Source organism: Oncorhynchus gorbuscha, linkage group LG21 (assembly GCF_021184085.1).
Source record: "Oncorhynchus gorbuscha isolate QuinsamMale2020 ecotype Even-year linkage group LG21, OgorEven_v1.0, whole genome shotgun sequence".
Taxonomy (NCBI): Eukaryota; Metazoa; Chordata; class Actinopteri; order Salmoniformes; family Salmonidae; genus Oncorhynchus; species Oncorhynchus gorbuscha.
Window position 1 is genome coordinate 7,809,800 of NC_060193.1, and position 27,466 is coordinate 7,837,265.

The 27,466-nt window shown below is 43.6% G+C and overlaps 1 protein-coding gene across 1 annotated transcript in view; it reads right to left on the reverse strand.

Moving 5' to 3' along the window:
• LOC124008217 (1-phosphatidylinositol 4,5-bisphosphate phosphodiesterase beta-3-like) overlaps positions 1-27,466 on the reverse strand; it is a 123,367-nt gene that overhangs the window by 63,015 nt on the left and 32,886 nt on the right. Inside the window, 1 exon segment of the mRNA XM_046319333.1 lies at positions 3,279-3,347. Within this exon segment, the coding sequence (XP_046175289.1) occupies positions 3,279-3,347 (69 nt within the window).

Sequence of the window (27,466 nt, forward strand, 5' to 3'; positions counted from 1 at the left end):
ATACACATACACACATATATATTATATATACATATATATTACATATATACACATACATACACACATATATATTATATATACACATACATATATATATACATATATACACACATATATTATATATACATACACACACACATATATATTATATATACACATACATACACACACATATATTATATATACACATGCATACATATTATATATATATACACATACATATATATATATACACACATACACACACACATATATATACACATATATATTACATATATATATTATATATATATATACACATACATATATATATATATATACATATATACACACACATATTATATATACATACACATACACATATATATACACATATATATTACATATATACACATACATACACACATATATATTATATATACACATACATATATATATTATATATATATATACATACATATATACACACATATATTATATATATATATATATATACATACACATACATATATTATATATATATATACATACATATACACACATATATTATATATATATATATATACACATACATATATTATATATATATACATACACATACATATATTATATATATATATATATACATACACATACATACACACATACATACATATATATACATACACATATTATATTTACATACACATATATTATATATACATACACACACATATATATATACACACATACACATATTACATATACATACACATACATACACATATTATACATGTATATACACACACATATTATATATACATACACATACACACATATATTATATATATACATACATACACACACATATGTTATATATACACACACACATATTATATATATACACGTACATACACACATATATTATATATATACACATACATACACACACACATACATATATATTATATATACACACATACATACACACATATATTATATATACACACATACATATATTATACATGTATATACACATATACACATATTATATATATACACATACATACACACACACATACATATATATTATATTTACACACGTACATACACACATATATTATATATACACACACATACATATATTATATATGTATATACACATACACACATATTATATATATACACGTACATACACAGATAAATTATATATACACACATACATTATATATACACACATACATATATTATATATGTATATACACATACACACATATTATATATATACACGTACACACACAGATATATTATATATATACACACACACATATATTATATATACACACATATATTATATTATATATATACACACATATATTATATTATATATATATACACACACAGATATTATATATGTATATACACATACATACATACATACATACATACACACACACATACACACACACATATATTATATATACACACACACATATATTATATATACACACACACATATATTATATATACACACACACATATATTATATATACACACACACACACATATACACATATATATATATATATATATATATATATATACATACACATATATACACACACACATATATACTATATATACACACACACACACACACACACACACACACACACACACACACACACACACACACACACACACACACACACACACACACACACACACACACACACACACACACACACACACACACACACACACACACACAGGTTGTGTCACATTTACAGAAGGTTGTGTCACATTAACAGAAGGTTGTGTGAAGGTTGTGTCACATTAACAGAAGGTTGTGTCACATTAACAGAAGGTTGTGTGAAGGCTGTGTCACATTAACAGAAGGTTGTGTCACATTAACAGAAGGTTGTGTGAAGGTTGTGTCACATTTACAGAAGGTTGTGTGAAGGTTGTGTCACATTAACAGAAGGTTGTGTCACATTAACAGAAGGTTGTGTGAAGGTTGTGTCACATTTACAGAAGGTTGTTTGAAGGTTGTGTCACATTTACAGAAGGTTGTTTGAAGGTTGTGCCACATTTACAGAAGGTTGTGTGAAGGTTGTACCACATTTACAGAAGGTTGTGTGAAGGTTGTATCACATTAACAGAAGGTTGTGTGAAGGTTGTGTCACATTTACAGAAGGTTGTTTGAAGGTTGTGCCACATTTACAGAAGGTTGTGTGAAGGTTGTACCACATTAACAGAAGGTTGTGTGAAGGTTGTGCCACATTTACAGAAGGTTGTATGAAGGTTGTATCACATTAACAGAAGGTTGTGTGAAGGTTGTGCCACATTTACAGAAGGTTGTGTGAAGGTTGTACCACATTTACAGAAGGTTGTGTGAAGGTTGTGCCACATTTACAGAAGGTTGTTTGAAGGTTGTGCCACATTTACAGAAGGTTGTGTGAAGGTTGTACCACATTTACAGAAGGTTGTGTGAAGGTTGTGCCACATTTACAGAAGGTTGTGTGAAGGTTGTACCACATTTACAGAAGGTTGTGTCACATTAACAGAAGGTTGTGTGAAGGTTGTGTCACATTAACAGAAGGTTGTCTCACATTTACAGAAGGTTGTGTCACATTTACAGAAGGTTGTGTGAAGGTTGTGCCACATTTACAGAAGGTTGTGTGAAGGTTGTGCCACATTTACAGAAGGTTGTGTGAAGGTTGTACCACATTTACAGAAGGTTGTGTCACATTAACAGAAGGTTGTGTGAAGGTTGTGCCACATTTACAGAAGGTTGTGTGAAGGTTGTGTCACATTAACAGAAGGTTGTGTCACATTTACAGAAGGTTGTGTGAAGGTTGTACCACATTTACAGAAGGTTGTTTGAAGGTTGTGCCACATTTACAGAAGGTTGTGTGAAGGTTGTACCACATTTACAGAAGGTTGTGTGAAGGTTGTGCCACATTTACAGAAGGTTGTGTGAAGGTTGTGCCACATTTACAGAAGGTTGTGTGAAGGTTGTGCCACATTTACAGAAGGTTGTTTGAAGGTTGTGCCACATTTACAGAAGGTTGTGTGAAGGTTGTGCCACATTTACAGAAGGTTGTGTCACATCTACGGAAGGTTGTGTGAAGGTTGTGTCACAGTAGACATGCAGAGGTTGGGCCACCAACCAAAACAGAAACAATGGATAGAATGCTTCTCTCTCTTCACTGTGATTGGACTGTCGTTGCGGCCATCATTCATAAAGTGTTACACTGTAGCAAAAATACACAGAAATACACACACACATTACCCACCTTTGGTAGTTTGGCAAACTTCCCAGTTCTGGTGTCTCTGATCTGGCTGATATCCAGAATCTCCACCTCCTGAAAGAGAGAGAGATGTGGAGTGAGACAGAGGGAGAGAGACGTAGAGAGGGGAGAGAGAGACATGGAGGGAGAGAGAGGGAGAGAGACATAGAGAGGGGAGAGAGAGACATGGAGGGAGAGAGAGGGAGAGAGACATAGAGAGGGGAGAGAGAGACATGGAGGGAGAGAGAGGGAGAGAGACATAGAGAGGGGAGAGAGAGACATGGAGGGAGAGAGAGGGAGAGAGACGTAGAGAGGGGAGAGAGAGACATGGAGGGAGAGAGAGGGAGAGAGACATAGAGAGGGGAGAGAGAGACATGGAGGGAGAGAGAGGGAGAGAGACGTAGAGAGGTGAGAGAGAGATGTGGAGTGAGACAGAGGGAGAGAGGTGAGAGAGAGACATGGAGGGAGAGAGGTGAGAGAGAGACATGGAGGGAGAGAGGTGAGAGAGAGACATGGAGGGAGAGAGAGGGAGAGAGGGGAGAGAGAGATGTGGAGTGAGAGAGAGGGAGAGAGACGTAGAGAGGGGAGAGAGAGATGTGGAGTGAGAGAGAGGGAGAGAGACGTAGAGAGGGGAGAGAGAGATGTGGAGTGAGAGAGACGGAGAGAGGTGAGAGAGACATGGACGGAGAGAGAGGGAGAGAGACGTAGAGAGGGGAGAGAGAGATGTGGAGGGAGACAGAGGGAGAGAGACGTAGAGAGGGGAGAGAGAGACATGGAGGGAGACAGAGGGAGAGAGACGTAGAGAGGGGAGAGAGAGACATGGAGGGAGACAGAGGGAGAGAGACGTAGAGAGGGGAGAGAGAGACATGGAGGGAAAGAGAGGGAGAGAGACGTAGAGAGGGGAGAGAGAGACATGGAGGGAGAGAGAGGGAGAGAGACGTAGAGAGGGGAGAGAGAGACATGGAGGGAGAGAGAGGGAGAGAGACGTAGAGAGGGGAGAGAGACATGGAGGGAGACAGAGGGAGAGAGACGTAGAGGGGAGAGAGAGACATGGAGGGAGAGAGAGGGAGAGAGACGTAGAGGGGAGAGAGAGACATGGAGGGAGACAGAGGGAGAGAGACGTAGAGAGGGGAGAGAGAGACATGGAGGGAGAGAGAGATGTGGAGTGAGAGAGAGGGAGAGAGACGTAGAGAGGGGAGAGAGAGACATGGAGGGAGAGAGAGGGAGAGAGACGTAGAGAGGGGAGAGAGAGATGTGGAGGGAGAGAGCGGGAGAGAGACGTGGAGGGAGACAGAGGGAGAGAGACGTAGAGAGGGTAGAGAGAGATGTGGAGTGAGAGAGAGGGAGAGAGACATGGAGGGAGACAGAGGGAGAGAGACGTAGAGAGGGGAGAGAGAGATGTGGAGGGAGAGAGCGGGAGAGAGGCGTGGAGGGAGACAGAGGGAGAGAGACGTAGAGAGGGTAGAGAGAGATGTGGAGTGAGAGAGAGGGAGAGAGACGTAGAGAGGGGAGAGAGAGACGGAGGGAGAGAGAGATGTGGAGTGAGAGAGAGAGAGGGAGAGAGACGTGGAGAGGGGAGAGAGAGACATGGAGGGAGACAGAGGGAGAGAGACGTGGAAAGGGGAGAGAGAGACATGGAGGGAGAGAGAGGGAGAGAGACGTAGAGAGGGGAGAGAGAGACATGGAGGGAGACAGAGGGAGAGAGACGTAGAGAGGGGAGAGAGACATGGAGGGAGAGAGAGGGAGAGAGACGTAGAGAGGGTAGAGAGAGATGTGGAGTGAGAGAGAGGGAGAGAGACGTGGAGGGAGACAGAGGGAGAGAGACGTGGAGAGGGGAGAGAGAGATGTGGAGTGAGAGAGCGATGTGGAGTGAGAGAGAGGGAGAGAGACGTAGAGAGGGGAGAGAGAGACATGGAGGGAGAGAGAGATGTGGAGTGAGAGAGAGAGAGACGTGGAGAGGGGAGAGAGAGACATGGAGGGAGACAGAGGGAGAGAGACGTAGAGAGGGGAGAGAGAGACATGGAGGGAGACAGAGACATGGAGTGAGAGAGAGACATGGAGTGAGAGAGGGAGAGAGGGAGAGAGACATGGAGTGAGAGAGACACATGGAGTGAGAGAGAGACATGGAGTGAGAGATGTAGAGAGGGGAGAGAGAGACATGGAGTGAGAGAGATGTAGAGAGGGGAGAGAGAGAGACATGGAGGGAGAGAGATGTAGAGAGGGGAGAGAGAGAGACATGGAGTGAGAGAGACATAGATAGTCGTTTCACATACTTCATGTTCTGTTAATCTTTGAAATGGAAACAGGTGTTAATGGATTTCAATACAAAAGAAATGGATACTAGACAGACAGAGACAGACAGAGAGAGACAGACAGAGAGAGACAGACAGAGTGGAACCAAACAGGACAGAGGAAAAAAGTGACAGAACAAGAAGTGAAAACCGAGCAGAAGCTTTTATTGCTTTTTATTCCAGAGCTTAAAAGCTTTCTTTCATTTTCCTGCTCCCTCTCTCTCTCAGAAGAGGGGGAGGGAGAGAAGGATGAGACGGAGGGAGAGAAGGATGAGACGGAGGGAGAGAAGAAAGGAGAGAGGGAGAAAAGGAAGGAGAGAGGGAGGGAGGGAGGGAGCGAGAGAGGAATGGAGGGAGAGAAGGAAGGAGAGAGGGAGGGGGAGAGAGAGGAATGGAGGGAGAGGAGGAAGGAGAGAGGGAGGGAGAGGAGGAAGGAGAGAGGGAGGGAGGGAGGAATGGAGAGAGAGAAGGAGGGAGCGAGAGAGGAATGGAGGGAAAGAAGGAAGGAGAGAGGGAGCGAGAGAGGAATGAGGGAGAGAAGGAAGGAGAGAGGGAGGGAGGGAGGAATGGAGAGAGAGAAGGAAGGAGAGAGGGAGCGAGAGAGGAATGAGGGAGAGAAGGAAGGAGAGAGGGAGGGGGCGAGAGAGGAATGGAGGGAGAGGAGGAAGGAGAGAGGGAGGGAGGGAGGGAGGGAGCGAGAGAGGAATGGAGGGAGAGGAGGAAGGAGAGAGGGAGGGAGCGAGAGCGGAATGGAGGGAGAGAAGGAAGGAGAGAGGGAGCGAGAGAGGAATGAGAGAGAGAAGGAAGGAGAGAGGGAGGGAGGGAGGGGGCGAGAGAGGAATGGAGGGAGAGGAGGAAGGAGAGAGGGAGGGAGCGAGAGCGGAATGGAGGGAGAGGAGGAAGGAGAGAGGGAGGGAGCGAGAGCGGAATGGAGGGAGAGGAGGAAGGAGAGAGGGAGGGAGCGAGAGAGGGCAATGTGCTTGTACAGGGGACCATAAACAGAGCGAGGCCACACTGTAAATATTTGCGCTGTTAAGCTGAAGGACAGGATCTCTCCCTCTCCTTTTAGTCATTGTCTTTTGATCTGACAATCCCCACCATTTCTCTCCATTTCCCCCTCTGTCATCTTAAGGGTTATTAAAAATTTTGTCAAATCACATCCCTCAACATTCTCTCCCTACCTCCAGATATCTCTCCTTCCTCCTCTCACACCCTCCTTCCTTCCTCGTCTCACTCTCTCCAGATCTCTCCTTCCTCCTCTCCCTCTCTCCGTCATGAAAGGTTATAGGTCAAGACTAGCAGATCAATGGTCTAGTCGCTCGTCCCTGATTGGCCCGTGGGGAATGTTACTTCCTGGAGGGAATGCTTTTGGGTCGTTGATATACTCTCTCAGAGGCCTTGGTTTCATTACAACATCGCCATGACGACTCCCTCTAGACCACAGCAATCAGGCTCGCTAGCTAGCCAATCACCAAGAGTCTGTCCCACATGTGTAGTGTGTCTGTAGTGTAGTGGGTCTGTGTCTGTAGTGTAGTGTGTCTGTAGTGTAGTGGGTCTGTGTCTATAGTGTAGTGTAGTGTAGTGTAGTGTAGTGTAGTGTAGTGTAGTGTAGTGTAGTGTAGTGTAGTGTAGTGTAGTGTCTGTTGTAGTGTAGTGTCTGTAGTGTAGTGTAGTGTGTGTGTCTGTTGTAGTGTAGAGTCTGTATTGTAGTGTAGAGTTTGTATTGTAGTGTAGTGTCTGTAGTGTAGTGTAGTGTGTCTGTAGTGTAGTGTAGTGTAGTGTCTGTGTTGTAGTGTAGCGTAGCGTCTGTGTAGTAGTGTAGTGTAGTAGTGTAGTGTCTGTGTTGTAGTGTAGTGTAGTAGTGTAGTGTCTGTTGTAGTATAGTGTAGTGTCTGTGTAGTAGTGTAGTGTCTGTGGTAGTGTAGTGTCTGTGTAGTAGTGTAGTGTAGTAGTGTAGTGTCTGTGTAGTGTCTGTGTTGTAGTGTAGTGTAGTAGTGTCTGTGTAGTAGTGTAGTGTAGTGTAGTGTCTGTGTAGTAGTGTAGTGTAGTGTAGTGTCTGTGTAGTAGTGTAGTGTAGTGTAATGTAGTGTCTGTGTAGTAGTGTAGTGTAGTGTAGTGTCTGTGTAGTAGTGTAGTGTAATGTAGTGTCTGTGTAGTAGTGTAGTGTAGTGTCTGTGTAGTAGTGTAGTGTCTGTGTTGTAGTGTAGTGTAGTGTAGTGTAGTAGTGTAGTGTAGTTTAGTAGTGTCTGTGTTGTAGTGTAGTGTAGTGTCTGTGTTGTAGTGTAGTGTCTGTGTTGTAGTGTAGTGTAGTGTCTGTGTTGTAGTGTAGTATAGTGTAGTATAGTGTCTGTGTAGTAGTGTAGTGTCTGTGTTGTAGTGTAGTGTAGTGTCTGTAGTGTAGTGTAGTGTAGTGTCTGTGTAGTAGTGTAGGGTCTGTGTTGTAGTGTAGTGTAGTGTCTGTAGTGTAGTGTAGTGTAGTGTCTGTGTAGTAGTGTAGTGTAGTAGTGTAGTAGTGTAGTGTAGTGTAGTGTAGTGTAGTGTAGTGTAGTAGTGTAGTGTTGTAGTGTAGTGTAGTGTAGTGTCTGTAGTGTAGTGTAGTGTATGTGTAGTAGTGTAGTGTAGTGTCTGTGTAGTAGTGTAGTGTAGTAGTGTAGGGTCTGTGTTGTAGTGTAGTGTAGTGTCTGTAGTGTAGTGTAGTGTAGTGTCTGTAGTGTAGTGTAGTGTCTGTGTAGTAGTGTAGTGTCTGTGTTGTAGTGTAGTGTAGTAGTGTAGTGTCTGTAGTGTAGGGTCTGTGTTGTAGTGTAGTGTAGTGTAGTGTCTGTAGTGTAGTGTAGTGTAGTAGTGTAGTAGTATAGTAGTGTAGTGTCTGTGTTGTAGTGTAGTGTAGTGTAGTAGTGTAGTGTAGTGTAGTAGTGTCTGTGTTGTAGTGTAGTGTAGTGTCTGTGTTGTAGTGTAGTGTAGTGTCTGTGTTGTAGTGTCTGTGTAGTAGTGTAGTGTCTGTGTTGTAGTGTAGTGTAGTGTCTGTGTTGTAGTGTAGTGTCTGTGTTGTAGTGTAGTGTAGTGTCTGTGTTGTAGTGTAGTGTCTGTAGTGTAGTGTAGTAGTGTAGTGTCTGTGTTGTAGTGTAGTGTCTGTGTAGTAGTGTAGTGTAGTAGTGTAGTGTCTGAAGTGTAGTGTAGTGTAGTGTCTGTGTAGTAGTGTAGTGTAGTGTCTGTGTTGTAGTGTAGTGTTGTAGTGTAGTGTAGTGTTGTAGTGTCTGTGTTGTAGTGTAGTGTAGCGTTGTAGTGTAGTGTCTGTGTAGTAGTGTAGGGTCTGTGTAGTAGTGTAGTGTATGTGTTGTAGTGTAGTGTCTGTGTTGTAGTGTAGTGTCTGTGTATTAGTGTAGTGTCTGTGTTGTAGTGTAGTGTAGTGTAGTGTAGTGTTGTAGTGTAGTGTAGTGTTGTAGTGTCTGTGTTGTAGTGTAGTGTCTGTGTTGTAGTGTAGTGTCTGTGTTGTAGTGTAGTGTAATGTAGTGTAGTGTCTGTGTTGTAGTGTAGTGTCTGTGTTGTAGTGTAGTGTCTGTGTTGTAGTGTAGTGTCTGTGTTGTAGTGTAGTGTAGTGTCTGTGTTGTAGTGTAGTGTCTGAGTTGTAGTGTAGTGTAGTGTTGTAGTGTCTGTGTTGTAGTGTAGTGTCTGTGTATTAGAGAGAACTAATCACAGCTCTAACCGGCCAGGTGAAGACCAAGCCCTTCGGATCAACACAAACACAGTGGAGCTGACACATCCTCCACATGTACGGACTTGTGAAACATCCTCCAGCTGAGTAACGGAGGGTGTGTGTGTGTGTGTGTGTGTGTGTGTGTGTGTGTGTGTGTGTGTGTGTGTGTGTGTGTGTGTGTGTGTGTGTGTGTGTGTGTGTGTGTGTGTGTGTGTGTGTGTGTGTGTGTCACTGTCTAATAGTAAGCATTTTCTGTCTTTACAGCTACTAGAATTAAGAGTAAGGAGCCGAGAGAGAGAGCCGAGAGAGAGAGCCGAGAGCCGAGAGAGAGAGAGAGAACCGAGAGAGAGAGAACCGAGAGAGAGAGAGAGTGACGAGAGAGAGAGAGAGAGAGAGACGAGAGAGAGTCCCGAGAGAGAGCCGAGAGAGAGCAGAGAGAGAGAGAACCGAGAGAGAGAGAGAGCCGAGAGAGAGAGCCGAGAGAGAGAGAACCGAGAGAGATCCAAGAGAGAGAGCAGAGCAGAGCCGAGAGAGAGAGAGAGAGAGATCGACTTCTGAAGTTCCTGTGGAATTAGGGTTAGGGTCCTTTGGCTGAAACATTCTCATTCTCTTCAATAAAAGAGTCCTTCTAGCCTGGTTGACGCCTCCCTTGTAACTAAACCAGTGAATGATTGAATAGATTTGTATTTGTACAAAAGTAAATCAGTAAGAAGTGTTTGTTTGCATGATATACCGATAAAGACATTGAGCATCCTAGATAAAATGGTAGAACCGCATCAGAAATGACTGGGTGAGCGGCAGGGCTGAACGAGGCACTACAGGAAGTACTTCAACTACGGCAACCCACACAGGACATTTTCTGATGCGAGAATCACTACTATAGTAAAACAAAATGTGCTTCAATAACTTTATATTGTTAGTAATATTGTGAATGAGGGTGGGAATTAAGAATCTATAGCCTACTTTTTAAGTGATCATTATTAACAGCAGCATCTTTCTGTAATTTCAAAATAAGAGTTTCAGCAAATCAATCAAATGTAAATTATAAAACGCCCTGTTTACAATCAGCGGATGTCACAAAGTGCTTATACAGAAACCCAGCCGTAAACCCCAAATAGCAATACAGATGTAGAAACAGCAAGCAATACAGATGTAGAAACACTGAGTAAGCTTGGAGGTGAACGTATTCAACCAAATCGCCTTGATTAAAAAGTGTTTTGTTGTTGTGCGCTATCCCCAAACAATAGCATGATATTTTGTCCCGCTGTAATAGCTACTGTAAAAATCAGACACTGCAGTTAGATGAACAAACATGTAAGCTTTCTGACGATAGAAGACATGTCGATGTCCCGGAAAAGTTGGCTGTTGTTTACAACGCCATTCTAGTCAAATATCGCATACTGAGCAACAACTGTCCAGATTTCGGGGAAATTATCCAGTGGAGGCTAACTAGCATCAGAAGCCCAAGTAGATGTCCGAGGCGATGACCCCCAGCTTTAAGACGCAGAGACGATGAAGAATTCAGTACCTGCGAGAGGGTGTCGTGGTTGACAACGGAAAAGCTCAGAGAACCAGGCCCTTCCATTTTAGTGTTAAATTCACATGAACAAGACTTGCCTAGTTAAATAAAGTTTAAATTTAAAAAATATATTGTAATACAAATATGTATGAACAGGTACAAGGTTGCTGTAGTTCGATAGGTCATTCATCATCTCTAGGGTCTCAAGTTGGAAAAACTCACTGTAAGTGTTTTGCAATGTTATGGTTGGAAAACTGTCCCATAGACATCTAAATGTCCTTCACTACTTACAGGTGTTCAGCTATCCAGAATCACAGTAATACATTTCTGAGGCTGAACAACAGAGGGATGAAAGATGCCTTCACAGAGTCGACGACCTTCACAGAGTCTTACAAACCTTCACAGAGTCTTACAAACCTTCACAGAGTCTTACGAACCTTCACACGACACCTTCACTGAATCTACACCTTCACAGAGTCTTACGAACCTTCACACGACGCCTTCACTGAATCTACGCCTTCACAGAGTCTACACCTTCACAGAGTCTACACCTTCACACGACACCTTCACAGAGTCTACACCTTCACACAACACCTTCACACAACACCTTCACTGAATCTATGCCTTCACAGAGTCTACACCTTCACAGAGTCTACGCCTTCACAGAGTCGATGCCTTCACAGAGTCTACACCTTCACAGAGTCTACACCTTCACAGAGTCTACACCTTCACAGAGTCTACACCTTCACAGTCTACACCTTCACAGAGTCTACACCTTCACAGAGTCTACACCTTCACAGAGTCTACACCTTCACAGAGTCTACACCTTCACAGAGTCTACACCTTCACAGAGTCTATACCTTCACAGAGTCTATACCTTCACAGAGTCTACACCTTCACAGAGTCTACACCTTCACAGAGTCTACACCTTCACAGAGTCTACACCTTCACAGAGTCTATACCTTCACAGAGTCTATACCTTCACAGAGTCTACACCTTCACAGAGTCTACACCTTCACTCTTCAGTCTTTCCATGTTTGCCTCGTGTATTATTTCATCCTGTCAAATAAAGTTGAGGTTGCACACGGCTCTGTGTGTTTTAAATCTGTAGACTTGGTTTGGTTGGTCATACTTGCTGTAGCCTGATCTCTTTGGGCTACGATCTGTTAATGTTTAGGGTACTTCGTGTATGTTTAGGGTACTTCATGTATTGCCAAAGGTAGGGGGCAGGGAGAAAAACTTGCCAAAAGTGAACGAGGGTAGTGCAGTAGAAGCTGGCTAGTTAGAATGCATGGGTAGTGCAGTAGAAGCTGGCTAGCTAGAATGCATGGGTAGTGCAGTAGAAGCTGGCTAGCTAGAATGCATGGGTAGTACAGTAGAAGCTGGCTAGTTAGAATGCATGGGTAGTACAGTAGAAGCTAGCTAGAATGCATGGGTAGTGCAGTAGAAGCTGGCTAGCTAGAATGCATGGGTAGTACAGTAGAAGCTGGCTAGTTAGAATGCATGGGTAGTACAGTAGAAGCTAGCTAGAATGCATGGGTAGTGCAGTAGAAGCTGGCTAGCTAGAATGCATGGGTAGTACAGTAGAAGCTGGCTAGTTAGAATGCATGGGTAGTACAGTAGAAGCTGGCTAGAATGCATGGGTAGTACAGTAGAAGCTGGCTACAATGCATGGGTAGTGCAGTAGAAGCTGGCTAACTAGAATGCATGGGTAGTGCAATAGAAGCTGGCTAGCTAGAATGCATGGGTAGTGCAGTAGAAGCTGGCAAGAATGCATGTGTAGTACAGTAGAAGCTGGCTAGCTAGAATGCATGGGTAGTGCAGTAGAAGCTGGCTAGAATGCATGGGTAGTGCGGTAGAAGCTGGCTAGATGGAATGCATGGGTAGTACAGTAGAAGCTGGCTAGAATGCATGGGTAGTGCAGTAGAAGCTGGCTAGATGGAATGCATGGGTAGTACAGTAGAAGCTAGCTAGAATGCATGGGTAGTACAGTAGAAGCTAGCTAGAATGCATGGGTAGTACAGTAGAAGCTGGCAAGAATGCATGTGTAGTACAGTAGAAGCTGGCTAGCTAGAATGCATGGGTAGTGCAGTAGAAGCTGGCTAGAATGTATGGGTAGTACGGTAGAAGCTGGCAAGAATGCATGGGTAGTGCAGTAGAAGCTGGCTAGCTAGAATGCATGGGTAGTGCAGTAGAAGCTGGCTAGAATGCATGGGTAGTACAGTAGAAGCTGGCTAGAATGCATGGGTAGTACAGTAGAAGCTGGCTAGCTAGAATGCATGGGTAGTGCAGTAGAAGCTGGCTAGAATGCATGGGTAGTGCGGTAGAAGCTGGCTAGATGGAATGCATGGGTAGTACAGTAGAAGCTGGCTAGAATGCATGGGTAGTGCAGTAGAAGCTGGCTAGATGGAATGCATGGGTAGTACAGTAGAAGCTAGCTAGAATGCATGGGTAGTACAGTAGAAGCTAGCTAGAATGCATGGGTAGTACAGTAGAAGCTGGCAAGAATGCATGTGTAGTACAGTAGAAGCTGGCTAGCTAGAATGCATGGGTAGTGCAGTAGAAGCTGGCTAGAATGCATGGGTAGTACGGTAGAAGCTGGCAAGAATGCATGGGTAGTGCAGTAGAAGCTGGCTAGCTAGAATGCATGGGTAGTGCAGTAGAAGCTGGCTAGAATGCATGGGTAGTACAGTAGAAGCTGGCTAGAATGCATGGGTAGTACAGTAGAAGCTGGCTAGCTAGAATGCATGGGTAGTACAGTAGAAGCTGGCTAGAATGCATGGGTAGTGCAGTAGAAGCTGGCTAGATGGAATGCATGGGTAGTACAGTAGAAGCTAGCTAGAATGCATGGGTAGTACAGTAGAAGCTAGCTAGAATGCATGGGTAGTGCGGTAGAAGCTGGCTAGAATGCATGGGTAGTGCAGTAGAAGCTAGCTAGAATGCATGGGTAGTGCAGTAGAAGCTGGCTAGAATGCATGGGTAGTGCAGTAGAAGCTAGCTAGAATGCATGGGTAGTACAGTAGAAGCTGGCTAGCTAGAATGCATGGGTAGTACAGTAGAAGCTGGCTAGAATGCATGGGTAGTACAGTAGAAGCTGGCTAGCTAGAATGCATGGGTAGTACAGTAGAAGCTGGCTAGAATGCATGGGTAGTACAGTAGAAGCTGGCTAGAATGCATGGGTAGTACAGTAGAAGCTAGCTAGAATGCATGGGTAGTACAGTAGAAGCTGGCTAGCTAGAATGCATGGGTAGTGCAGTAGAAGCTGGCTAGAATGCATGGGTAGTGCGGTAGAAGCTGGCTAGAATGCATGGGTAGAGCAGTAGAAGCTGGCTAGCTAGAATGCATGGGTAGTGCAGTAGAAGCTGGCTAGCTAGAATGCATAGGTGATTCACATCATTGCCCTAATATGTAAACAGAGGACATGCAAGGTGGCAAATGAATAACTTCAGTAGGGTAAGGAAATGTTTAACTAAAACAGCTAGCCAACTTCAAGTTTATAACAAGCAAGCTCAAGTTATTTGCTGGCTGGCTTTCTATGAGCTAAACAGTGCTAGCCCAACGTTAGCTATGCTAGCAAGCTAACATTAGTTGCTACTTGCAAGTCACAAGATTGTGACATTTAACAGTTTGTCTAATGTCACTTATTTTAGTGTAGATGGGTTGTTATAACGTTTTCAAAGTGTGTGTGATGGTTTATGCGCCCTATTTGTGACGTTAGTGGCAAACGATGTGCAAACTCCAAAGGTTTGTGCTAGCTAGCTCGCTGGCTAGCTCGCTGGCTAGCTCGCTGGCTAGCTACTGTGTGTGCTTGAGTATCCCTGAAAGTCTGTCTGGAACCGGAAGGGCTGGTACAGTTCTATGCAAAACAATATATCATGATTCGTTAAATTTGAAACATGGATATTCAACCGAAGTAGGGTGCTGCCTTGACGTCTATGGGCCCCTTCCACTTTCAGAATCTCAAGTCAAGGATGTAGAGAGGCTGGTGTCAACAAGACTAGTGTCTTATCCCACCAACGTGATTCTCTCTAACAGACAAGTCCTACCAACGTGATTCTCTCTAACAGACGAGTCCTACTCCACCAACGTGATTCTCTCTAACAGACGAGTCCTACCAACGTGATTCTCTCTCAGACGAGTCCTACCAACGTGATTCTCTCTAACAGAAGAGTCCCACCAACGTGATTCTCTCTAACAGACGAGTCCCACCAACGTGATTCTCTCTAACAGAAGAGTCCTACCAACGTGATTCTCTCTAACAGAAGAGTCCTACCAACGTGATTCTCTCTAACAGACGAGTCCTACCAACGTGATTCTCTCTAACAGACGAGTCCTACCAACGTGATTCTCTCTAACAGAAGAGTCCTACCAACGTGATTCTCTCTAACAGACGAGTCCTACCAACGTGATTCTCTCTAACAGACGAGTCCCACCAACGTGATTCTCTCTAACAGACGAGTCCTACCAACGTGATTCTCTCTAACAGAAGAGTCCTACCAACGTGATTCTCTCTAACAGACGAGTCCTACCCCACCAACGTGATTCTCTCTAACAGAAGAGTCCTACCCCACCAACGTGATTCTCTCTAACAGACGAGTCCCACCAACGTGATAATAAGGACTGTGTTTTTAAGGTCAAGCCCTCCTGTTACCTGGGTCTGTTCCATTTCAAATCACAGATTGTAAAAAAAAAAAAGTCCATAAAGTTCAACCCTTGTCTGCTCTCTCCTCCCTTCTCCGCCCTCGTTCCTTCCCCCTTCTAATAAAACAAAGATCAGGAGTAATGAAACAGTGAAGGGACCACACCTTTCCTCTCACACCGGGGTGTGTGTTCCTCTGGTAACCAGGTCTCTCCGTCAGAGATAAATATAGTCCAATCAGTGGAGCTGCTAAATGTCACATCACATGACGAGGGAAACTGATAGGGTAAGTTACTGCTGCCCACCTCTCCAGCTCCCCCTCTTATTCCTGTCCCTCCCCCTCTTATTCCTGTCCCTCCCCCTCTTATTCCTGTCCCTCCCCCTCTTATTCCTGTCCCTCCCCCTCTTATTCCTGTCCCTCCCCCTCTTATTCCTGCCCCCCTCTTATTCCTGTCCCTCCCCCTCTTATTCCTGTCCCCCAGTTTACACACACACACACACACACACACACACACACACACACACACACACACACACACACACACACACACACACACACACACACACACACACACACACACACACACACACACCTGCCTGGTTGTCCTAAATGGCATCCTATTCGCTGTTCAAAGTAATATATTAACAGTGTTTTAGACCAGGCTGATCTCGGGACAGTTTTGATGCTTTCCTGCTACAGTAACGCATGGATGAAGTTAGTACTAAACTGATCCCAGATCTGAGTCTACAACTGATATCTGGATAGTTGCCAGCCACTGACTGGGTGATGGAGGGGAGGGAGGGAGAGTGGTTCTCCCTCCCTGTTTTCCTCCCTCTTTCATTTACACTACAAATCTCCGTTTTCCCTCGCTCTCAATCTTGGTCTCTCCCTCCCTCTCTCTCCCTCTCTGTGACATTCTCAGATCTGGAGGGAGGGAGGGAGGGAGTTATATTTCTACAAGCTCTGAGAAAGGAAGAAATGAAGACGGGACAGAAAGAGGGAAAGAAGAGAGGTGGCGACAGAGCTAATGTGACCAAGCATGCCCTCTTCTCGTTTAATTTCAAAATCCCTCTCTTTCTCTCCCTCTCAATGTGGCTCAGTGTCATGCTGTACCAAGCCAACACAGTACTGCTTTGTTGACCTCTCTCTTTCAGTCCGTCACTTCCTCCCTCCCTCCCTCCGTCGTTCCCCTCCGTCGTTCCCCTCTTCTTTCTCCATGCGTTCCTTCCAATCTAACTGGTTTAGGGCTGGAATTTCACTTGTTTGCCAGGGGACGACGACACACACACACACACACACACGCACACGCACACGCACACGCACACGCACACACACACACAGAAACGTACACACACACACAGACACAGACACACAGCCCCCCCCCCCACACACACACACAGAAACGCACACACACAGAAACGTACACACACACACAGACACAGACACACAGCTCCCCCCACACACACACACAGAAACGTACACACACACACAGCCCCCCCCCCCCACACACACACAGAAACGTACACACACACACACACAGCCCCCCCCCCCCCACACACACACACACACAGCTCCCCCGCACACACACACACACTAGATAAAGAGAAGCATGCAGTTTCATTTCGCTACAGCGTTCAGACAGCAGTTCACAGACAACAGTTTGGGGAAGCGTTCAATGGGCTGGATACCGTTTCCCTGATCTGCTTGATGCAACAGTTTCACTGTACGGAGGAAGAGAACGCTGTCTATATATATATGTATATGAGTAAGAACACAGAGAGAGAACGCTGTCTATATATATATATGTATATGAGTAAGAACACAGAGAGGGAAAGCTGTATATATATGAGTAAGAACACAGAGAGAGAACGCTGTCTATATATATATATATATATATATATATATATATATATATATATATATATATATATATATATATATATGAGTAAGAACACAGAGAGAGAAAGCTGTATATATATATATGAGTAAGAACACAGAGAGAGAACGCTGTCTATATATATATATATATATATATATATGAGTAAGAACACAGAGAGAGAAAGCTGTATATATATATATGAGTAAGAACACAGAGAGAGAAAGCTGTATATATATATGAGTAAGAACACAGAGAGAGAACACTGTCTATATATATATATATATATATATATATATATATATATATATATATATATATATATGAGTAAGAACACAGAGAGAGAAAGCTGTATATATATATATGAGTAAGAACACAGAGAGAGAACACTGTCTATATATATATATATATATATATATATATATATATATATATATATATATATGAGTAAGAACACAGAGAGAGAAAGCTGTATATATATGAGTAAGAACACAGAGAGAGAAAGCTGTATATATATATATATATGAGTAAGAACACAGAGAGAGACAGCTGTATATATATGAGTAAGAACACAGAGAGAGAAAGCTGTATATATATATATATATGAGTAAGAACACAGAGAGAGAAAGCTGTATATATATATATGAGTAAGAACACAGAGAGAGAAAGCTGTATATATATATATGAGTAAGAACACAGAGAGAGAACACTGTCTATATATATATATATATGAGTAAGAACACAGAGAGAGAAAGCTGTATATATATGAGTAAGAACACAGAGAGAGAAAGCTGTATATATATATATGAGTAAGAACACAGAGAGAGAAAGCTGTATATATATGAGTAAGAACACAGAGAGAGACAGAGAGACAGAGAGAGAGGGAAAGCGAGAGAGAACGAGATGGAGAGACAGAGAGAGAGGGAACGGCAACCGTCACATTATCATCCAACACACTCACTTCCTCCTTGGGTGTACATGCCACACAGTGACCACGCAAAGATCAGTGTGTGTGTGTGTGTGTGTGTGTGTGTGTGTGTGTGTGTGTGTGTGTGTGTGTGTGTGTGTGTGTGTGTGTGTGTGTGTGTGTGTGTGTGTGTGTGTGTGTGTGTGTGTGTGTGTGTGTGTGTGTGTGTGTGTGTGTGTAAGAACAGCGACAGAAAGGCACGTGGACAGCTACATGTTCAAAGGGTTCAGGACTATAAACAGAATAGGGAGCCGTTTGGGTTGCAGCCCCAGTCTTCAACTAATGGGTTTATAGTAACACATGGCAAGACAAACAGACCCTAACACCAAGTACCCCGGGAGATAACACCAAGTACCCCGGGAGAAAAAACACCAAGTACCCTGGGAGATAACACCAAGTACCTGGGAGATAACACCAAGTACCCCGGGGGATAACACCAAGTACCCCGGGGGATAACACCAAGTACCCCAGGAGATAACACCAAGTACCCGGGAGATAACACCAAGTACCCCGGGAGATAACACCAAGTACCCCGGGAGATAACACCAAGTACCCCGGGAGATAACACCAAGTACCCTGGAGATAACACCAAGTACCCGGGAGATAACACCAAGTACCCTGGGAGATAACACCAAGTACCCTGGGAGATAACACCAAGTACCCTGGAGATAACACCAAGTACCCTGGGAGATAACACCAAGTACCCTGGGAGATAACACCAAGTACCCGGGAGATAACACCAAGTACCCGGGAGATAACACCAAGTACCCCGGGAGATAACACCAAGTACCCCGGGAGATAACACCAAGTACCCGGGAGATAACACCAAGTACCCCGGGAGATAACACCAAGTACCCGGGAGATAACACCAAGTACCCTGGATATTTTATTTATTTAACTAGGCAAGTCAGTTAAAAGAACAAATTCCTATTTACAATGACGGCCTAGGAAACAGTGGGTTAACTGCCTCGTCCAGGGGCAGAACGACAGATTTTTACCTTGTCACCTCTGGGATTTGATCCCAGCAACCTTTCGGTTACTAGTCCAAAGCTCTAACCACTAGGCTACCTGCTCTGTAGATAACCCCAACACTAAGTACCCTGGAGATAACCCCAACACTAAGTACCCTGGACAGCCATACATGAGAGGAGAGAGGGAGGATGGAGTGATTTCAATGCCAACAGAAATTGTATTTGAATTCCATAATTGTACATTTGTATTACGATATTGGATATGAATTTAATATTTTTGCATTTGTAATGCAAAATTGAACCTTGTATTCCATGACTTGAAATTTTATCTAATGAATATTACATTCAGTTTAAAAAAATCTATTTCGATTTCATTGAATATTTAATTGAAATATTTATACATTCAGTTGCATTCATTGTCTGTGTATCTTCGTGTACAAACTATCATTTTAAGTTTATCAACGTTTCATCTATTGACCTTCTCAGATGCATTCAAAATAAAAATGTACATTTTTATTAAAGTTTTATATATAAAACTTCTAATGCATTTCGATTCAGTTCTCATATTTAAAGTTCAAAATGGTGCACACACACTAGAGCTAAATTCATTGGAAGAAAAATAAACGCCACATTGGCTTCAGAAACAAAAGCTTCTGTTTACCATAGACTGAGTTTGATTCTCTCTGTCCTCCTCTACATTTCCTGTCCTCCTCTACATTTCCTGTCCTCCTCTACATTTCCTGTCCTCCTCTACAGTTCCTGTCCTCCTCTACAGTTCCTGTCCTCCTCTACAGTTCCTGTCCTCCTCTACATTTCCTGTTCTCCTCTACATTTCCTGTTCTCCTCTACATTTCCTGTTCTCCTCGACATTTCCTGTTCTCCTCTACATTTCCTGTTCTCCTCGACATTTCCTGTTCTCCTCGACAGTTCCTGTCCTCCTCTACATTTCCTGTTCTCCTCTACATTTCCTGTTCTCCTCTACATTTCCTGTTCTCCTCTACATTTCCTGGCTGGCAAAGTACCAGGATGTTGTCTCTGGTTTTGAAAACCGAATTTGAAGCATTAGTTTTATATATAAAACTATGATAAAAATGTAAATGATTGTCTGTGTTCCAAGTTTACAAAACCATGAATGTAATATATACCATACTGAAACTATGTATAAAACATTGAATTTGAATATTCAATTAAAATGTACATTTTATGTTTTAACTAAATGTAATATTCATCCAATTCAGTTTGAAATCATGAAATACAAGTTCAATGTATGAATTCAATGATTATATGTGTGCATTACAAATGATTTTTTTTTTACATTCAAATCAATATCCTAATACAAAAAAAAACATTTCTGTTGGCACTGAAATCACTCCCTACCGGGGCTGAGAGGGAGGGAAAAGGGGGATATGTTGAGAGGGAGAGATGGGGGGAGGAAGGCAGAGAGAGAGGGAGAGATGGAGGGAGGAAGGCAGAGAGAGATGGAGGGAGGAAGGAAGGCAGAGAGAGAGGGAGAGATGGGGGAGGAAGGCAGAGAGAGGGGAGAGATGGGGGAGGAAGGCAGAGAGAGAGGGAGAGATGGAGGGAGGAAGGCAGAGAGAGATGGAGGGAGGAAGGAAGGCAGAGAGAGAGGGAGAGATGGGGGAGGAAGGCAGAGAGAGAGGGAGAGATGGAGGGAGGAAGGCAGAGAGAGAGGGAGAGATGGAGGGAGGAAGGCAGAGAGAGATGGAGGGAGGAAGGAAGGCAGAGAGAGAGGGAGAGATGGGGGGAGGAAGGCAGAGAGAGAGGGAGAGATGGAGGGAGGAAGGCAGAGAGAGAGGGAGGAAGGCAGAGAGAGATGGAGAGATGGAGGAAGGCAGAGAGAGAGAGAGAGGGAGAGAGGAAGGAAGGCAGAGATAGAGAGAGGGAGAGAGGAAGGAAGGCAGAGATAGAGAGAGGGAGAAAGGAAGACAGAGAGAGAGGGAGTGATGGAGGGAGGAAGGCAGAGAGAGAGGGAGTGATGGAGGGAGGAAGGCAGAGAGAGAGAGGGAGAGATGGAGGGAGGAAGGCAGAGAGAGAGGGAGGAAGGCAGAGAGAGATGGAGAGATGGAGGGAGGAAGGCAGAGAGAGAGAGAGAGAGGGAGAGAGGAAGGAAGGCAGAGATAGAGAGAGGGAGAGAGGAAGGAAGGCAGAGATAGAGAGAGGGAGGAAGGAAGACAGAGAGAGAGGGAGTGATGGAGGGAGGAAGGCAGAGAGAGAGGGAGAGATGGAGGGAGGAAGGCAGAGAGAGAGGGAGAGAGAGAGATGGATGGAGGGAGGAAGGCAGAGAGAGATGGATGGAGGGAGGAAGGCAGAGAGAGATGGATGGAGGGAGGAAGGCAGAGAGAGATGGATGGAGGGAGGAAGGCAGAGAGAGATGGATGGAGGGAGGAAGGCAGAGAGAGAGAGAGGGAGAGAGGAAGGAAGGCAGAGAGAGAGGGAGTGATGGAGGGAGGAAGGCAGAGAGAGAGGGAGTGATGGAGGGAGGAAGGCAGAAAGAGAGAGAGAGAGAGAGATGGATGGAGGGAGGAAGGCAGAGAGAGATGGATGGAGGGAGGAAGGCAGAGAGAGATGGATGGAGAGAGGAAGGCAGAGAGAGATGGATGGAGGGAGGAAGGCAGAGAGAGATGGATGGAGGGAGGAAGGCAGAAAGAGATGGATGGAGGGAGGAAGGCAGAGAGAGGGAGAGATGGAGGGAGGAAGGCAGAGAGAGAGGGAGTGATGGAGGGAGGAAGGCAGAAAGAGAGAGAGAGAGAGAGATGGATGGAGGGAGGAAGGCAGAGAGAGATGGATGGAGGGAGGAAGGCAGAGAGAGATGGATGGAGGGAGGAAGGCAGAGAGAGATGGATGGAGGGAGGAAGGCAGAGAGAGGGAGAGATGGAGGGAGGAAGGCAGAGAGAGAGGGAGTGATGGAGGGAGGAAGGCAGAAAGAGAGAGAGAGAGATGGATGGAGGGAGGAAGGCAGAGAGAGATGGATGGAGGGAGGAAGGCAGAGAGAGATGGATGGAGGGAGGAAGGCAGAGAGAGATGGATGGAGGGAGGAAGGCAGAGAGAGATGGATGGAGGGAGGAAGGCAGAGAGAGATGGATGGAGGGAGGAAGGCAGAGAGAGAGAGAGGGAGAGAGGAAGGCAGAGAGAGATGAATGGAGGGAGGAAGGCAGAGAGAGATGGAGGGAAAAGGGGGAATAACATGTCAGAAATCAGTCCAATGTAATTAAAGAATCCATAGACTACCAGAACCCACTGGATTCTACAATTTCATTTAATGAACTACAGGACTAAATACAAACCTTCCAACACGACAGGACTTTTTGGGTTCATGGTATCCTAAATTAAATTATAAAATATACAGACCACAAATTCCAATTGGATATACTTAAAATCTTTAACATTCCTCGACTCTGGCATCTTACCAAATATTTGGAAACAAGGACTGATCACCCCAATCCACAAAAGTGGAGACAAATTTTGACCCCAATAGCTACCGTGGGATATGCTTCAACAGCAACCGTTGGTAAAATCCTCTGCATTATCATTAACAGCAGATTTGTACACTTCCTCAGCGAAAACAATGTACTGAGCAAATATCAAATTGGCTTTTCAACAAATTACCATACGACAGACTTTTTTTATTTCAAAAAAGATTTTGACTCAATTTGGCACGAGGGTCTGCTATACAAATTGATGTAAAGTGGTGTTGGGGGTAAAACATACAACATTACACAAACAAAATGTGTTGCAGCACCCTGCCTCACCCTTCTAGAATCTGAAGTCAAATGTCTACTGTTTGCTGGTGATCTGGTGCTTCTGTCCCCAACCAAGGAGGTCCTACAGCAGCACCTAGATCTTCTGCACAGATTCTGTCAGACCTGGGCCCTGACAGTAAATCTCAGTAAGACAAAAATAATGGTGTTCCAAAAAAGGTCCAGTCGCCAGGACCACAAATACAAATTCCATCTAGACACTGTTGCCCTAGAGCACACAAAAAACTATATATACCATGGCCTAAAAATCAGCTCCACAGGTAACTTCCACAAAGCTGTGAATGATCTGAGAGACAAGGCAAGAAGGGCATTCTATGCCATCAAAAGGAAAATAAAATTCAACATACCAATTAGGATCTGGCTAAAAATACTTGAATCAGTCATAGAGCCCATTGCCCTTTATGGTTGAGAGGTCTGGGGTCCACTCACCAACCAAGACTTCACAAAATGGGACAAACACCAAACAGCAGAATTCTGCAAAAATATCCTCCGTGTACAACGTAAAACACCAAATAATGCATGCAGAGCAGAATTAGGCCGATACCCACTAATTTTCAAAATCCAGAAAAGAGGTGTTAAATTCTACAACCACCTAAAAGGAAGCAATTCCCAAACCTTCCATAACAAAGCCATCACCTACAGAGAGATGAACCTGGAGAAGAGTCCCCTAAGCAAGCTGGTCCTGGGGCTCTGTTCACAAACACAAACACACCCTACACAGAGAGATGAACCTGGAGAAGAGTCCCCTAAGCAAGCTGGTCCTGGGGCTCTGTTCACAAACACAAACACACCCTACAAAGAGATGAACCTGGAGAAGAGTCCCCTAAGCAAGCTGGTCCTGGGGCTCTGTTCACAAACACAAACACACCCTACACAGAGAGATGAACCTGGAGAAGAGTCCCCTAAGCAAGCTGGTCCTGGGGCTCTGTTCACAAACACAAACACACCCTACAGAGAGATGAACCTGGAGAAGAGTCCCCTAAGCAAGCTGGTCCTGGGGCTCTGTTCACAAACACAAACACACCCTACAGAGAGATGAACCTGGAGAAGAGTCCCCTAAGCAAGCTGGTCCTGGGGCTCTGTTCACAAACACACCCTACAGAGAGATGAACCTGGAGAAGAGTCCCCTAAGCAAGCTGGTCCTGGGGTTCTGTTCACAAACACAAACACACCAGGACAGCAGCACAATTAGACCCAATCAAATCATGAGAAAACAAAAAGATAATTACTTGACACATTGGAAAGAATTAACAAAAAAACAGAGCAAACTAGAATGCTATTTGGCCCTAAACAGAGAGAACACAGTGGCAGAATACCTGACCACTGTGACGGACCCAAATTTTAGGAAAACTTTGACTATGTACAGACTCAGGGAGCATAGCCTTGCTATTGAGAAAGGCCATCATAGGCAGACATGGCTCTCAAGAGAAGACAGGCTATGTGATCACTGCCCACAAAATGAGGTGTAAACTGAGCTGCACTTCCTAACCTCCTGTCCAATGTATGACCAAATTAGAGACACATATTACCCTCAGATTACACAGATCCACAAAGGATTTGAAAACAAACCCAATTTTGATAAACTCCCATATCTACTGGGTGAAATACCACAGTGTGACATCACAGCAGCAAGATATGTGACCTGTTGCCACAAGAACAGGGCAACCAGTGAAGAACAAACACCATTGTAAATACAACACATATTTATGTTTATTTATTTTCCCTTGTGTACCCTTAACCATTTGTACATCGTTGCAACACTGTATATATACGTAATATGACATTTGTAATGTCTTTATTGTTTTCAAACTTCTGTATGTGTAATGTTTACTGTTAATTTTAATTGTTTATTTCACTTTTGTATATTATCTACCTCACTTGCTTTGGCAATGTTAACACATGTTTCCCATGCCAATAAAGCCCCTTGAATTGAATTGAATTTGACAGTCTGATATAGAATAGTTAGAGACAGTCTGATATAGTATAGTCAGAGACAGTCTGATATAGTATAGTCAGAGACAGTCTGATATAGTATAGTCAGAGACAGTCTGATAGAGTATAGTAGAGACAGTCTGATATAGTATAGTTAGAGACAGACTGATATAGTTAAAGACAGTCTGATATAGTTAGAGACAGTCTGATATAGTTAGAGACAGTCTGATATAGTTAGAGACAGTCTGATATAGTTAGAGACAGTCTGATATAGTTAGACAGTCTGATATAGTAGAGCCAGTCTGATATAGTTAGAGACAGTCTAAGATAGTTAGAGACAGTCTAAGATAGTTAGACAGTCTAAGATAGTTAGAGACAGTCTAAGATAGTTAGACATTCTGATATAGTGTAGTTAGAGACAGTCTGATATAGTATAGTCAGAGACAGTCTGATATAGTATAGTAGACACAGTCTGATATAGTATAGTAGACACAGTCTGATATAGTTAGAGACAGTCTGATATAGTTAGAGACAGTCTGATATAGTTAGAGACAGTCTGATATAGTGTAGTTAGAGAGTCTGATATAGTGTAGTTAGAGAGTCTGATATAGTATAGTCAGAGAGTCTGATATAGTATAGTCAGAGAGTCTGATATAGTATAGTCAGAGACAGTCTGATATAGTTAGACAGTCTGATATAGTATAGTAGACACAGTCTGATATAGTAGACACAGTCTGATATAGTTACACAGTCTGATATAGTATAGTTAGAGACAGTCTGATATAGTTAGACAGTCTGATATAGTATAGTCAGAGACAGTCTGATATAGTTAGAGACAGTCTGATATAGTTAGAGACAGTCTGATATAGTTAGACAGTCTGATATAGTATAGTCAGAGACAGTCTGATATAGTTAGAGACAGTCTGATATAGTTAGAGACAGTCTGATATAGTTAGACAGTCTGATATAGTTAGACAGTCTGATATAGTTAGACAGTCTGATATAGTTAGAGACAGTCTGATATAGTTAGACAGTCTGATATAGTATAGTCAGAGACAGTCTGATATAGTAGTAGACACAGTCTGATATAGTTAGACAGTCTGATATAGTATAGTTAGAGACAGTCTGATATAGTATAGTTAGAAACAGTCTGATATAGTATAGTTAGAGACAGACTAATATAATATAGTGAGAGACAGTCTGATATAGTATAGTCAGAGACAGTCTGATATAGTATAGTCAGAGACAGTCTGATATAGTGTAGTTAGAGACAGTCTGATATAGTATAGTCAGAGACAGTCTGATATAGTATAGTCAGAGACAGTCTGATATAGTGTAGTTAGAGACAGTCTGATATAGTATAGTCAGAGACAGTCTGATATAGTGTAGTTAGAGACAGTCTGATATAGTATAGTCAGAGACAGTCTGATATAGTGTAGTTAGAGACAGTCTGATATAGTATAGTCAGAGACAGTCTGATATAGTATAGTCAGAGACAGTCTGATATAGTGTAGTTAGAGACAGTCTGATATAGTGTAGTTAGAGACAGTCTGATATAGTATAGTCAGAGACAGTCTGATATAGTATAGTAGACACAGTCTGATATAGTATAGTAGACACAGTCTGATATAGTTAGAGACAGTCTGATATAGTTAGAGACAGTCTGATATAGTTAGAGACAGTCTGATATAGTGTAGTTAGAGACAGTCTGATATAGTATAGTCAGAGACAGTCTGATATAGTATAGTCAGAGACAGTCTGATATAGTATAGTCAGAGACAGTCTGATATAGTATGGTTAGAGACATGCTACCCATGTTGTTGTGTTGCCACCCATGTTGTTGTGTTGCCACCCATGTTGTTGTGTTGCCACCCATGTTGTTGTGTTGCTACCCATGTTGTTGTGTTGCTACCCATGTTGTTGTGTTGCCACCCATGTTGTTGTGTTGCTACCCATGTTGTTGTGTTGCCACCCATGTTGTTGTGTTGCCACCCATGTTGTTGTGTTGCTACCCATGTTGTTGTGTTGCTACCCATGTTGTTGTGTTGCTACCCATGTTGTTGTGTTGCTACCCATGTTGTGTTGCTACCCATGTTGTTGTGTTGCCACCCATGTTGTTGTGTTGCCACCCATGTTGTGTTGCTACCCATGTTGTTGTGTTGCCACCCATGTTGTTGTGTTGCCACCCATGTTGTGTTGCTACCCATGTTGTTGTGTTGCTACCCATGTTGTTGTGTTGCTACCCATGTTGTTGTGTTGCTACCCATGTTGTGTTGCTACCCATGTTGTTGTGTTGCCACCCATGTTGTTGTGTTGCCACCCATGTTGTGTTGCTACCCATGTTGTGTTGCTACCCATGTTGTTGTGTTGCCACCCATGTTGTTGTGTTGCCACCCATGTTGTGTTGCTACCCATGTTGTTGTGTTGCTACCCATGTTGTGTTGCTACCCATGTTGTTGTGTTGCCACCCATGTTGTTGTGTTGCTACCCATGTTGTTGTGTTGCTACCCATGTTGTTGTGTTGC